This window comes from Neoarius graeffei, chromosome 6, assembly GCF_027579695.1.
Source record: "Neoarius graeffei isolate fNeoGra1 chromosome 6, fNeoGra1.pri, whole genome shotgun sequence".
NCBI classification, from domain to species: Eukaryota; Metazoa; Chordata; class Actinopteri; order Siluriformes; family Ariidae; genus Neoarius; species Neoarius graeffei.
In genome coordinates, this window is record NC_083574.1 from 1,227,332 (window position 1) to 1,243,173 (window position 15,842).

Here is a 15,842-nt window from a genome sequence, read left to right on the forward strand (position 1 = left end):
GTGCCCGTGATCTTCGGGCCCTTAGACGTCACTGCATCACATACAGGCATGCTTCTGTATTGGAAATCACAAAATGGGCTCAGGAATATTTCCAGAGAACATTATCTGTGAACACAATTCACTGTTCCATCCGCCGTTGCCAGCTAAAACTCTATAGTTCAAAGAAGAAGCCGTATCTAAACATGATCCAGAAGCGCAGACATCTTCTCTGGGCCAAGGCTCATTTAAAATGGACTGTGGCAAAGTGGAAAACTGTTCTGTGGTCAGACGAATCAAAATTTGAAGTTCTTTATGGAAATCAGGGACGCCGTGTCATTCGGACTAAAGAGGAGAAGGACGACCCGAGTTGTTATCAGCGCTCAGTTCAGAAGCCTGCATCTCTGATGGTATGGGGTTGCATTAGTGTGTGTGGCATGGGCAGCTTACACATCTGGAAAGACACCATCAATGCTGAAAGGTATATCCAGGTTCTAGAGCAACATATGCTCTCATCCAGACGACGTCTCTTTCAGGGAAGACCTTGCATTTTCTAACATGACAATGCCAAACCACATACTGCATCAATTACAGCATCATGGCTGCGTAGAAGAAGGGTCCGGGTACTGAACTGGCCAGCCTGCAGTCCAGATCTTTCACCCATAGAAAACATTTGGTGCATCATAAAACGGAAGATACGACAAAAAAGACCTAAGACAGTTGAGCAACTAGAATCCTACATTAGACAAGAATGGGTTAACATTCCTATCCCTAAACTTGAGCAACTTGTCTCCTCAGTCCCCAGACGTTTACAGACTGTTGTAAAGAGAAAAGGGGATGTCTCACAGTGGGAAACATGGCCTTGTCCCAACTTTTTTGAGATGTGTTGCTGTCATGAAATTTAAAATCACCTAATTTTTCTCTTTAAATGATACATTTTCTCAGTTTAAACATTTGATATGTCATCTATGTTCTATTCTGAATAAAATATGGAATTTTGAAACTTCCACATCATTGCATTCCGTTTTTATTTACAATTTGTACTTTGTCCCAACTTTTTTGGAATCGGGGTTGTATTTCTGAATCGATCACATTCTTCTGTGAAACTAATAAAAATAATGAAACCTTCCCGTCCTTATTATGGGACACTCTCAAAGCCTACATAAGGGGTAAAATTATCTCATTTACATCTCATACAAATAAATTGCGCAGATCTCGGCAGAAAGAGCTGGAGGAAGCCATCACAGATCTAGATAACTCACTCTTGTCCGCAAATACACCAGATTTATATAAAGAAAGAAGACTCCAAACAGAACTTGTTCTCCTTCTCACTTCTGAAGCTGAACAGTTTCTTCTTAGCTCTCGGGGGTTGGTGTACGAACATGGTGACAAAGCTGGATGCCTCTTGGCTCATCAGCTGAAGGCAAAAACAGCATCGAATCAAATTACTCAGACAGCAGACGAATCAGGCTCAGTAACCTCTGACCCAGACAAAATTAATAATGCTTTTTGATCATTCTTCTCCCAACTGTATGCCTCAGAGTCCCTCATAGATGAAAACCAACTAAATAACTTTTTTGAAAAATTGGACTTACCTAAAGTCTCATCTGAGGACAATCTAAGACTAGACACCGCTCTCACTCTCTCAGAAAATAAAGAAGCGATACAGTCAATGAACAGTAGTAAATCCCCAGGCCCTGACGGATACCCGGTCGAGTTCTATAAAAAATTCTCAGATCAGTTAGCCCCGCTCGGCACGGTGGTGTAGTGGTTAGTGCTGTTGCCTCACAGCAAGAAGGTCCGGGTTCGAGCCCCATGGCCGGTGAGGGCCTTTCTGTGTGGAGTTTGCATGTTCTCCCCGTGTCCGCGTGGGTTTCCTCCGGGTGCTCCGGTTTCCCCCACAGTCCAAAGACATGCAGGTTAGGTTAACTGGTGACTCTAAATTGAGCGTAGGTGTGAATGTGAGTGTGAATGGTTGTCTGTGTCTATGTGTCAGCCCTGTGATGACCTGGCGACTTGTCCAGGGTGTACCCCGCCTTTCACCCGTAGTCAGCTGGGATAGGCTCCAGCTTGCCTGCGACCCTGTAGAACAGGATAAAGTGGCTAGAGATAATGAGATGAGATGAGTTAGCCCCGCTATTACTCAAAATGTTTAACCACTCATTTAAACAAGGCCCTGCCACCCACACTTATGCAAGCTTCCATCTTCCTAATTTTTAAGAAGGGTAGGGATCCACTGAGCTGCACATCTTATCGACCGATATCACTCCTCCCGGTAGATGTTAAAATACTTGCAAAAATCTTAGCTCGGCAATTGGAATCTGTCATGCCCCTGATCATTTCAGAGGACCAGACGGGATTTATGGGGGAAGACACTCGTATTCCAACATAAGAAGGCTTCTCGACGTTATCCTCTCTCCATCTTCCTCTAATGTCCCAGAGGTCATAATATCTCTTGATGCTGAGAAGGCCTTCGACAGGGTGGAGTGGGTCTTTCTCCTCTTTTCCCTGAGACAGTTTGGTTTTAATACTAACTTCATTTCATGGGTCAGATTACTGTACTCCTCTCCCTGCGCTTCAGTGTGCACAAACAACCAACGCTCTGCTCCGTTCCCACTTTTTCAGGGAACACAACAGGGGTGCCCGCTATCCCCATTATTATTTGTGCTAGCGATTGAACCACTATCAGCTGCTCTAAAAATGGTGGAGGGATATGGGGGGATTGAAAGATGGGGCATAAAACACCAGGTTTCATTATACACAGATGATCTGCTTGTCTATGTAAGTGATCCTTTGTCAAGCATCCCACGCATCCTGACATTATTAAACTCTTTCGGTCGTCTATCTGGATACAAGCTAAACATCTCTAAAAGCGAATACTTCCCAATCAACCAATTGGCCACAGACATACCGTCATCGACTATACCCTTTAAAATAGCCAACACAAGATTTAAATATCTTGGCATTACAATTACACGATCCTTGCATACAATGCGAGAGCAAAATCTTACTTCATTAACAATGACGGTCAAGTCTGATTTACAAAGCTGGAATTACCTGCCGTTGTCCCTAGCCGGTAGGATACAAATTATAAAAATGAATGTGTTACCAAGATACTTGTATGTTTTTCAATGTCTGCCTATTTTCCTTCCCAAATCCTTTTTGACAACTATAAATGACATTGTTTCATCATTCATCTGGGCTGGCAAACGGCCAAGGGCAAGTCGTACACTGCTTTGTAGGGATAGATTGGCTGGGGGACTGGGTCTACCCAATCTAATCGGCTACTATTGGGCAGCCAACGTGCATAAGATAATATCTTGGTTTACTTCCCCTCAATCCAGTTGGTGCCAGAGTGAGTCAGCCTCCTGCTCCTCATCGCTGCTGGCTTTAACATGCAGTACCTTGCCCTTCTCCCTGTCAAGTTTTACCTCTAATCCAGTTGTTGTTGGAACACTAAAAATTTGGACACAAATAAGAGGCCACTTTGGATGGCTCACCCTTCCTCTAGCAACTCCCATTTGCAATAATCAGCTGTTCATTCCAGCAAAGATCGACCCACGATTCTCCGCCTTAGAAAACAAAGTGCTAGGTAATTTGGGAGACTTGTACATTGATGGCATGTTTGCGAGCTTCAACCAATTAATTTCTATCTTTAGTCTACATAAATCAGACTTTTTCCGGTACTTCCAGCTGCGGGATTTTGTAAAAACGCACACTACGTCATTCCCACAGATACCAACACCCAGCGGGATGGACCTGGCTCTCAAGGCTAAAACCCTACCAAAGGGCCATATCTCCTATTTTTATAATTTACTGTCCTCAACCAGTGAATCAATTTTACATAAGATTAAGATGAACTGGGAGTCAGAACTCCAATTGAATTTCTCTGAGACTTTCTGGGAGGGGGCTATAGGGGCTGTTAACTCGTCATCCAGTTGTGCTAGACTCTCACTAATACAATTTAAAGTCTTCCACAGGCTACACTATAGTAAGGAAAAACTCTCAAAGCTCTATCCAGATAAATTTGATGCAAAATGTAATAGATGCTCGCAGACTCCCTGCAACCTCACCCACATGTTTTGAGCATGCCCCAAGTTGTCTAAATTCTGGCAACTATTCTTTAAAACAATTTCAGATTAGGCATACCGTAGATCTAATTCCAACCCCACATATCGCTATTTTCAGCAAGCCCCCAGACGACCTCCGTACCACAGCCATTCAAAATAACGTTATTGCCTTTGACTCCCTTGTTGCTCGTAAGAGAATTCTTTTACTATGGAAGTCTCCTCAACCACCATCAATCAAAGTCTGGTTACATGACATTTTAGGTCTTCTGAAACTGGAGAAGATCAAATTCTCACTGAGAGGCTCATCTGACAGGTTCTATACTCATTGGAGACCACTACTTAACTATCTAGATGGGCTGCCAGCTCGGGAATTTTCTCTGTAAAGACCCACCATGTGGTTATGTATGAACTCGCCCCTCTGTGCCGGTCCGCCGACGGCAGATAGCCGCCCCCCTAAGAGATATTCACCCTAAGACACTCCAGCATAACAAATTTGCTTTGATGACTGAGGAGTAAGCAGCCATTGATATTTACTTTGTACATTTAATGGTCAACACTATCACTTTACTGTACATCTGTATTTTTAATTATTACTGTGTAGGTATGTGTATGTATGTGTATATATTCTTTCTTACTTTCTTTCTTGTTTTTTTCTATTTATTTATTTATTTGTTTGTTTTCTAACTATTATTTCACATGTATGTAATTATATTTACTTATTTATGATATACTTTAAGTGTATAAGAGGGCTATGGGTCGGGGGAGGGGGTTGTTCATGGTTCATTTAAGTATGTTATAAAAGAAAAGAAATTGCATTTCTGTATGCACTCTATGTCTTTGTTTTACATTTGATAAATAAAAGTAATAAAAAAAGAAATTATTTTTTAATGGTTAAAAATGACAGACATTAAAAAGGGTTCAAATAATTCAAACACACACACACACACACACGAGAATGTAGATAGAGACTGAGTTTATTGATTAAATGTTAATTCATGAGAGTAAAAATTATTGCTTTTTAAGTGTGTTTTGAATAAAGAGATAAGGAGTGAGATATGGTTACAGTGATGGTCTTGTACATACAGTATGAGTGGATGCAGGGTGTTTATGCGTGTGGCTGTGTGTGTTTCTGTGTTTTCATGTGTGTGTTCTCAGTCAGCAGGACAGACGTGGTTCTCGCACTCACAGCCGGTGACAGTGAGGACTTGGTGTTGTGTGTGTGTTCCGTTTGGACAGCGTAGAGAGACACTCAGCGGTAAGGTTCCTGTAGCAGTGCAACACACACACTGGTTCTCCACACGGTTCTTCTCTGCAGAATACACAGACTTACTGCTGCACCGGCCCTGGATGTGTTTGTGTGTGTGTGCGCGTGTTTCAACAAAAGAAGTGCGATTAGAAATTATAGTTTATTTCTATAAAAACTGCTGTTTATATTTTCACTTTGAAGTTTTTCTCACCTCACAGTAACTCAGCTCCAGTTTCTCATCGGACTGACAATCATCAATCCTGATATAATCCAACACACCCACTCTCCTCTTGCACTCAGGCTCAGTACCTACACACACACACACACACACACACACACGGATTATAAAATTTCTCACACAACTAGAGATATCACTGATCTGATACCCAGGATTAATATCAGGCTGATATCAGCAAAATAAACAGTGGATCAGATATCAGTGAAAAAAATCATTTGATTGAAACACATTTTGCATTAAAATATCAAGCAGTAAAGTTGACGTAGGTCACATGACTACAACATGAGCCACATGATCTAATGTTGGTTTACAAACTGCTTTACAGACAGTGAAGAATTAACCCGATTCAGTTAGCAAAAGAAAGAAACTTAGAAATTTATCAGAAAAAATATGAGAACAGTAAAATAAAATTAAGTAAAATCACAGAAATTGCAATAGAGATAAAAAAAAACCAGAGGTAAAATTAGTATGAAAAAACGAATTAAAAGCTAAATAGAAATCTTTGGTCTTTAGTTCAAATCAGTGTTTGTTTATATCTGTGTATTTGTATGTATTTTATAACTGAAGCGCTTCTATTAAAATATAATTTCAAAGGAGTTTTAAAACGAATAAAGATCACTAACAGCTAATTCTTAAGGTTTCAGGCTGAGTCTCGCTAAAGTAAAAATAAAAATCGTCTCATCTCTCCATGTGCTGTTTGTGTTTTGTGTCTGATCTCATACTCACACATTTCACAGCAGCTCTGTCCGATCCGGCTGATTTTACCCTGCACACAATACACAGCTGTCTATTAAAACTATTTATTCACATTGTGGCATAAAAACAAAGTGCCGGCTCTCAGTGAATTTAATCTTAAATGCTGAAAATCCAAACAAGCTCCGCCCATTCTGAGTTCCCTCCAAAGCCACTCCCCTAAAGCTTGATGAGTACGAGATGTTGGAGGAGGCGATCCAGCTGACAGAGGATCATGTGATGGTGTTTCCAGATGTAGTCAGGAGGGAACCCCGCCCCTTCTCCCTCTCTCCCCACTCTTTCCCTCGTCCCATTCATTAATTCATAAAGTCATCAATTGTTCTATTAAAAGCAAACGAATAAAATTGGAAGTCTGTGATTTGAATTCAGTAGCTTTCGGTCACTAAACAAAAATAACTGGGTGTTTTATGACCTACACTTGAAAAATCTGAAAGGCAGCACAGCTTTAATGTTGTATTTGCTGTTTGCCATCTTTGCTGTGCCGTGAAGATCACGCACTGGTACAGAGGCACTCTTGCATGTTACCTCCCGAAGTGAGAGTCCAAAAGAAACCACATTCAGGTGATGGACCCTTCAGAAACTGTACGAATTACTGAGGATTAAATCACTTCGTACCGATGAGCGCCATCTACAGATGGACGCCGCTCACGCTGTCTAATCAGCTGGGCTCGGTGGTTTGGATCCTGTGTTAACCAATTTATTTATTATTCAATATCAAGTGCATCATTGAAGCACACGCACGTGTGTGTGTGTGTGTGTGTGTGTGTGTGTGTACATACTCCCTGCTCCAGACAGCTGGCTTGGTCCAGTGGAGGACACGTGGTCACTACAGTCTCCAGCACCAGCTCTCCATTCTCATTCACACTGCACGAGTGTTTGGTGCAGCCGTCTTCACGAGTAGTGTTCACCTAAACACACACACACACACACACACACACACACACACACACACACACACACACACACACACACACACACAGGTTTATTTAACATTTATGGAAGAAGTCTCCAGGGTGTGTGTGTGTGTGTGTGTGTGTGTTAATTACCGGGAGGCTGATTTTCTGTCTGTCAGGTTGTTGGATGGTGCAGGACGAAGCGACACAACGACCACAGCAGGCACCAGGTATAGGCTCAAGGGCATATCCCTAATACACACACACACACACACACACACACATAGATGATAAAGCTGCTGCTGCTAATGATGATGGTGATGATGATGGTGGTGGTGATGGTGATAATGATGGTGGTGATGACGATGGTGGTGGTGGTGATGATGATGGTAGTGGTGGTGATGATGATGGTAGTGGTGGTGATGATGATGGTGGTGATGATGGTGTTGGAAGTGATGATGGTGATGATGGTGGTGATGGTGTTGGAGGTGGTGATGATGATAGTGATGGTGATGGTGGTGTTGGTGATGATGGTGATGATGATGATGATGACGGTGATGATGATGATAATGGTGATGAAGGTTATGATGAGGGTTGTTACCTCTGAACATGGTGAGCAGCTCATCTTCCTGCAGGACAGGTGATATTTTCCTCCCTGAATCACACACTTACAGTCTGTACATGCATCCACCATCATTCTCTCACCAACCTACACACACACACACACACACACACACACACACACACACACACACACACACACACACACACACATTTCATGGGCATTAGCAACATTTCCAAGTGTTTTTCTTTTTGCTATAATTTATTTGTGGTTGAAATATTCACTTTTGCTAATTTTTAAAAACTTATTTTAATGACAGTCATGAAAATTAAACACTGTAGTTGTTGTCATGGCAACAAAATGATGTTGCTATGAAGTTTAGTCCCAAAACCTGACATATAAATAATGCATTTTATTTCTCATTCATTCCTCTTCAGGAAGCCCTTTATCCCAGTCAGGATGACACTGGATCCGGACTCTGTCCTGGGAACACTGGTCATGAGGTGGGAATATACTTGGGATGGAATGCTAGTTTATTTCACTGCATCTCTCTTGCTTGCTCTCTCTCTCTCTCTCTCTCTCTCTCTCTCTCACACACACACACACACACACACACACACACACACACACACGGAGAACACACAAATCTCCACACAGACAGCAACCCGAGCTCAGGATAGAAGTGGAAACCCTGGAGCTGTTTCCATAAATAAAATCATATGACATCATCAGTTTCAACCAAGCACCACAATGGTTCTGGAACCAGACGGAACTAAACAAAACAGAACCGATTCTTTTGTGCTGGAAAAGTGTGGAACAATTCCAGATTCAACAGCAACTACAGCACTGTGGTGGTGTAGAAGGACTGTTAACCCTTTTCCACTTTGCTGGTTCAGAAGCCCAAGAATTGGCTCTGTGCCAGGAAAACTGGTTTCAGAGCGGCACCACCTCTTTGCTGGCCTGGAATCAAGAACTGCTTACGTTAGGGGCGGGATTATTGTGACCAGCAAAAATTTTGTGACCGCCATTAAACCCCCCCAGCTTTTGTAGTGTCCAGACTAATCCAGAGAAGAAGAAGAAGAAGAAAAAGAAGTAGAGATGATAGTCCACCATTGTTCTTGTGCTTGGTGCTAGCGGGCTTACTGGCAGCACTAGTGGGGACGGGCTAGCAGCATTAGCATGGATGGGCGGGGCAATGTGGAGACGTATACAGTGACGTAATAATGTCACTCTTTAGCCCATAGAAAAGCAAACCGGTTCTTAAAAAGTTTATAAGTTGAACCATCTCTGAACAGGAACTAGCACCTGGTTCATGTTGGTGGTAAGGGTGTGTGTGTGTGTGTGTGTGTGTGTGTGTGTGTGTGTGTGTGTGTGTGTGTGTGTGTTAGGTTCTTACTCCAATGAGTGTGTGATTCAACACGCAGGCATCCACAGCCACTGAAAAGGAAAAAAGATCAAAGAAGACAAATTGATTGTATATGTGAAATGTGTGTGTGTGTGTATATATGTGTGTGTGTGTGTGTGTGTGTGTGTGTGTGTACCGCATTGGCAGATTGGGCAGCAGTCATCAGCGGTGTTACAGTGCAGTTTGGTGCCCAGCGGGCAGGTGGGCATGTCCATGACATGGCAGGAAACATTGGTGTGCTGAATGAAGACCTCCTCATTCACTTGCACGCACACACTCAACACACACTGATTATCAGGAGACGCCCAGCTCTCTCCCACCTACACACACACACACACACACACACACACACACACACACACACACACACACACACACACACACAATGAAGAACACTTTAGGATGCTACAGCCCCAAATCAGAGAAAGTCGGGACAGATTGTTAAATTGAAATGAAAACTAAAATCAGGGATTTGTAAATAATCTTTGATGTGTATTACACTCAGAACAACATGACAGCTCGTTATTTGATCTTTTACTCATGAATTTTGTTTTTTCAAAATAAACACATTTCAATTTTGATTCTTGCAACACATTTTGTTAAAAAGTTGTGACAGTAAATCATTTCCCACTTTACAATGTTTATAATGTTCCCGTTCCTTCTCCCGACACGTAAAGCTGTTTATGGACTGAAGACTCCAAGTGATGAAGTGTTTCAGGTGGTATTTTTGTCCCGTTCTTCCTGTAAACAGGTCTGAAGGTGTGGAACAGTTTGGGGTCGTCACTGCCATATTTTTCATTTCTAAATTTTCCACACATTCTCTGTTGGTGACAGAGGGGACACGCCCTCTTCTTCCACAGCCACGTCTTTGTAATGTGAGCAGAATGTAGGTTTGCATCGTCTTGTTGAAATCTCCCTGGAAAAGACGTCGTCTTGAAGGCAGCAGATGTTGCTCCAAAATCTCAGTGGACTTTTCTGCATTAATGCTCCATCACAGAAGTGTAAGTTACCTTTGCCAAGGGCACTGACCCAACCCCATACCATGACACACCCTGGCTTTTGGACTTGTTCCTGCTAACAGTCTGGATGGTCCTTTTCCTCTTCAGAGTACATGGCGTCCATTTCTTCCCAAAAAGACCTAGAATACTGATTTGTCTGACCACAATACCCGTTCCCACCGTGTGATGGTCCATCCCAGACGCCTCCGAGCCCAGAGAAGTCGACGGCGCTTCTGGACACAGTTAACATAAGGCTTCCATTTTACACAGTGAAGTTTTAACTGGTGTTTGTGGATGTAAGTCCGTATTGTAGCTTGATAAAGGTTTTCCAGAGTAATCCTGAGCCCATGTGGTTCTATCAGCTGTAGATGAATGACGGTTCTTGATGTAGTGAGGGATCGGAGATCACGGGGGTTCAGATTAGGCTTGAGCCCTTTACACACTGAAATTCCTTCAGATTCCTTGAATGGTTTAATGATATTCTGCACCGTAGAGGGTGAAATATCCAAATCCCTTCTTATCTTTCTCTGAGGAACACTGTTTTTAAACATTTCAATAATTTTCTCACAGATTTGTTGATAAACTGGAGATCCTCAGGCCGTCTTTACTCCTCAAACACTCGGCCTTTCCTGCTGACTGATTTTGTCTGAAATCATGATTACAGTCACCTGTTTCACATCACATCATTATTTAATTGTTTTACCTCATTATTCACCCTAAATTTCCCCGTCCCAACTTTTTTTTGGAATGTAACGCAGGACTGAAACGCAGGAATGGATGGATATTAAAAAATGAAATGAAGTTGACCAACAAAATATGAAATATCTTGGGTTCATTCTGTCTTTAATGAAACACACATCACAGTCAAGTTAGAACTCACTGCTTTCTTTTTGTATTTTCCCTCCTGTCCTAATTTTTCCTGAATGGTGTTGTAGATTATCTTCATTTAGCGACTACAGAGTGATACACAAAATATACACACTCACTCAGCGCACACACACACACACACACACACACACACACACACACACACACACACACACACACACACACCTGTCTCAGTCGTTGTCCAAATGTTGCATCTGCCTCAACACAGCTGCTCTTACGACAGTGACCACAGCACTCTCCCTCTGGATGAGAATACACAGAACCCTACACAGAGAGAGAGAGAGAGAGAGAGAGAGAGAGAGAAAACACATGCACAACATAAAATGCACTCAGAATTAAAGGAGCAGTGTGTGATGTTTAGAGCTGCCCCAACCACCCCCTCCCTTTATGTATGCTTTTTCATTTTAAGGAAAAGGGGCGGGGCCAAGCATATCTCTGACTGAAATCATGGAATGAAGAAAGCATGATGATACTGCACAATCAGTGTTTTAAAGAATTTCTCAGCACTGATGTGAGGGCCAGAAACATCAGTTTGGACATCAGACACACTGCAGCTTTTACACAATACTGCTTTAACGCAATGCAACTTTTATACACTGCAGCTTTAACACACTGCAGCTTTAACACACTGCAGCTTTTCCACACTGCAGCTTTAACACACTACTGCTTTAACACATTAACACACTGCAGCTTTTACACACTGCAGCTTTAACACATTAACACACTGCAGCTTTTACACACTACTGCTTTAACACATTAACACACTGCAGCTTTTACACACTACTGCTTTAACACATTAACACACTGCAGCTTTTACACACTACTGCTTTAACACATTAACACACTGCAGCTTTTACACACTGCAGCTTTAACACATTAACACACTGCAGCTTTTACACACTACTGCTTTAACACATTAACACACTGCAGCTTTTACACACTACTGCTTTAACACATTAACACACTGCAGCTTTTACACACTGCAGCTTTAACACATTAACACACTGCAGCTTTTACACACTACTGCTTTAACACAGTGCAACTTTTATACACTGCAGCTTTAACACACTGCAACTTTTACACACTGCAGCTTTTACACACTACTGCTTTATCACATTAACACACTGCAGCTTTTACACACTGCAGCTTTTACACACTACTGCTTTATCACATTAACACACTGCAGCTTTTACACACTGCAGCTTTAACACATTAACACACTGCAGCTTTTACACACTGCAGCTTTAACACACTGCAACTTTTACACACTGCAGCTTTTACACACTACTGCTTTATCACATTAACACACTGCAGCTTTTACACACTGCAGCTTTTACACACTACTGCTTTAACACATTAACACACTGCAGCTTTTACACACTGCAGCTTTAACACATTAACACACTGCAGCTTTTACACACTGCAGCTTTAACACACTGCAACTTTTACACACTGCAGCTTTTACACACTACTGCTTTATCACATTAACACACTGCAGCTTTTACACACTGCAGCTTTTACACACTACTGCTTTAACACATTAACACACTGCAGCTTTTACACACTGCAGCTTTTACACACTACTGCTTTATCACATTAACACACTGCAGCTTTTACACACTGCAGCTTTTACACACTACTGCTTTATCACACTACTGCTTTATCACATTAACACACTGCAGCTTTTACACACTGCAGCTTTTACACACTACTGCTTTATCACATTAACACACTGCAGCTTTTACACACTGCAGCTTTTACACACTACTGCTTTATCACATTAACACACTGCAGCTTTTACACACTGCAGCTTTTACACACTACTGTTTTATCACATTAACACACTGCAGCTTTTACACACTGCAGCTTTTACACACTACTGCTTTAACACAGTGCAACTTTTATACACTGCAGCTTTAACACACTGCAGCTTTTACACACTGCAGCTTTAACACACTACTGCTTTATCACAGTGCAACTTTTATACACTGCAGCTTTTACACACTGCAGCTTTTACACACTGCAGCTTTAACACATTAACACACTGCAGCTTTTACACACTACTGCTTTAATGCACTGCAGCTTTTACACACTGCAGCTTTAACACACTGGTCTGACTGACAGAAGAGTGAGGAACTCACCAGAGGACAGATCTGGTTGCAGATGGGATCCACACACTGTGCTATGTGCAGCCCGGTCGTTCTCTCTGTCTGCTCTGTGCACGTACACGTCTTACACTTCTCCTCCCATCTACTGCCCTTCTGATACACCACACCATCCACCACACACACCTGCACACACATTATTATTATTATTATTATTATTAGGGCCCGAGCACCGTTCGGTGCGAAGACCCTATTGTTTTTCGAAGGATTATTATTATTATTATTATTATTATTATTATTATTCTGCCGCGTTTGGCCTTATTTGAGGCATTTCCCATGCACGAAAACTCATGAAATTTGATACACACATCAGTAATTGTAACCACTTCTCAGCCACAGACGTTTGGCCCCCGGCGTGGCCCAGAGACTTCATAGCGCCCCTTTTTCCATTTCCCATTGAAATGAATGGGTAGAACTTTGGAGTGATGATGTCATAAGGCCATTTGGAATATATGTGTTTTGACACATGGTCATATTTAACGTACTCCTCCTAGACGGTTCATCAGATTCAGGTCAAACTTGGCAAACATGATGCCAAGATATTGCTGAAGTTGAATTGCGAAGGGATTTTTGATATGTTGTAATATATTGAAATGGCAATATTATGAATTTTAATACTCGCCACATAAACAGGAAATGTGTCATGAAGTCATAATACAATGATTTGGCTGAAACCTTTCAGGTTATTAGAGAATGTGATTATTATGACATCTAGACGTCCAATATGCCTGTCTGGTATAGCGCCACCAACTGGCCAAGGAAAGAATAGGGTTTTGAATATGTGTGTTTTGACACGTGATGAATTTTAACATGCTCCTCCTAGGTGGTTCATGAGATTCATGTGAAATTCATTATACATGATGCCAAGATGTCGCTGATATTAAATTGTGAAGGGATTTTTGATATCTTGTCATATGAATCTGATTCTGATACTCTTTAGCGGTTATGGCATCTTTATTAACAATCACGATCTTACACTTTCTCTAGTCACGGTGGGGAGAACTCCGAACTCTTTTCATCTCTTTACAAACATAACACACCTGTGCATGTCCTAAACAAAATGTGGTGTCACAACATGAGTTTCAGGCTTGTGACTTGTAACCCACTGTGGTGAAAACAAAACACTACACCTCATTAAACTGCATTACAATCACATATCACATAGTGTAACTTTACAAAATATTGGATATCGTGAGTCTGATGATATAACATATACAATTCTGTGCACACTCATACACACACAGTCATATGCATATTTATGCATACACACATACACTCACAAGTACGCACTCACATGCACACGCAACAGATATGAGCACACTCTTTCACACACACACCTTCTCTCTCTCTCTCTCTCTCTCTCTCTCTCCCTCTGACAAACACACACACACACACACACACACACACACACACACACACACACACACACACACACAATAGTGACCTGGCATCATTGTGCATTTTCTTGCAGACATATGAAAACTCTGCATGTACACACACACACACACACACACACAGGAAAGCTAAGATGACTTAAGATTACAGCGTGAGATAGAGATAAGGAGGAGACAAATGTATAGTTTTGTACATATATAAATGTACATTTTCACACCACACACACACACACACACACACACACACACACACACACACACACACACACACACACAGTCTTTGTCTGTCTATCTCTCATCCGTCAAGCAGTCATGGCATTTGCAACGTCCACATCACCTTTGAACATTTGATGTATATATGACATGTGACTGTTTTGTTGGGTGGCGGGATGTCCTGGGTTGCAGAATCACACGTGTGAGGGCCCGTCAAGGCTGCTAGCGGCTTTAATTATTATTATTATTATTATTATTATTATTATTAGTTTAGGGGCGGCACGGTGGTGTAGTGGTTAGCGCTGTCGCCTCACAGCAAGAAGGTTCTGGGTTCGAGCCCCGTGGCCAGCGAGGGCCTTTCTGTGTGGAGTTTGCATGTTCTCCCCGTGTCCGCGTGGGTTTCCTCCGGGTGCTCCGGTTTCCCCCACAGTCCAAAGACATGCAGGTTAGGTTAACTGGTGACTCTAAATTGACCGTAGGTGTGAATGTGAGTGTGAATGGTTGTCTGTGTCTATGTGTCAGCCCTGTGATGACCTGGCGACTTGTCCAGGGTGTACCCTGCCTTTCGCCCGTAGTCAGCTGGGATAGGATCCAGCTCGCCTGCGACCCTGTAGAACAGGATAAAGCGGCTACAGATAATGAGATGAGAGATTATTAGTTTGCATTCATGAGGCCCACACAGCCTATAGTATTCTCTTTATCTAACTGTTAAACAGGAGGACCTGCCTCTATGAAACATAAAGCATTTTCCCTGAAATTTTAAAGCCCCTTTATGTGAGAATTTGTATATGTTGCTCTCGGGCTCCTCCTACAGTTACCGAGTATAATTTACTTTGTACACACAAGTCACACTTTGATCGCCTCATGAACCGCTGGACGGGCGTTTGATTACAAGATGAAGAAACATGTCGACCCACAAGGAAGAGAAATATTACAGCGTTTTACACAAATATGAGTCAAAGTTTTGTTTACTGTGACATCAGAAATAAACACTAACATAAAAAGAATAACAGAGTTTGAGTTTTACTGAAGCACTGTGTT

At 42.0% G+C, this 15,842-nt stretch overlaps 1 protein-coding gene across 1 annotated transcript in view; it reads right to left on the bottom strand.

Moving 5' to 3' along the window:
* Positions 1–5,002: 5,002 nt before the first annotated feature.
* The window catches only part of vwf (von Willebrand factor), a 41,215-nt gene continuing 30,375 nt past the window's right edge, over positions 5,003–15,842 (bottom strand). The window contains exons 43-52 of the mRNA XM_060923145.1: positions 13,171–13,320; positions 11,195–11,293; positions 9,280–9,463; positions 9,135–9,175; positions 7,778–7,885; positions 7,330–7,428; positions 7,063–7,191; positions 6,257–6,296; positions 5,504–5,601; positions 5,003–5,389 (exon numbers count right to left, since the gene is read on the bottom strand). Coding sequence (XP_060779128.1) covers positions 5,198–5,389; positions 5,504–5,601; positions 6,257–6,296; positions 7,063–7,191; positions 7,330–7,428; positions 7,778–7,885; positions 9,135–9,175; positions 9,280–9,463; positions 11,195–11,293; positions 13,171–13,320 — 1,140 coding nt within the window. The 3' untranslated portion in view covers positions 5,003–5,197. The remainder of the gene's footprint in view (positions 5,390–5,503; positions 5,602–6,256; positions 6,297–7,062; positions 7,192–7,329; positions 7,429–7,777; positions 7,886–9,134; positions 9,176–9,279; positions 9,464–11,194; positions 11,294–13,170; positions 13,321–15,842) is intronic.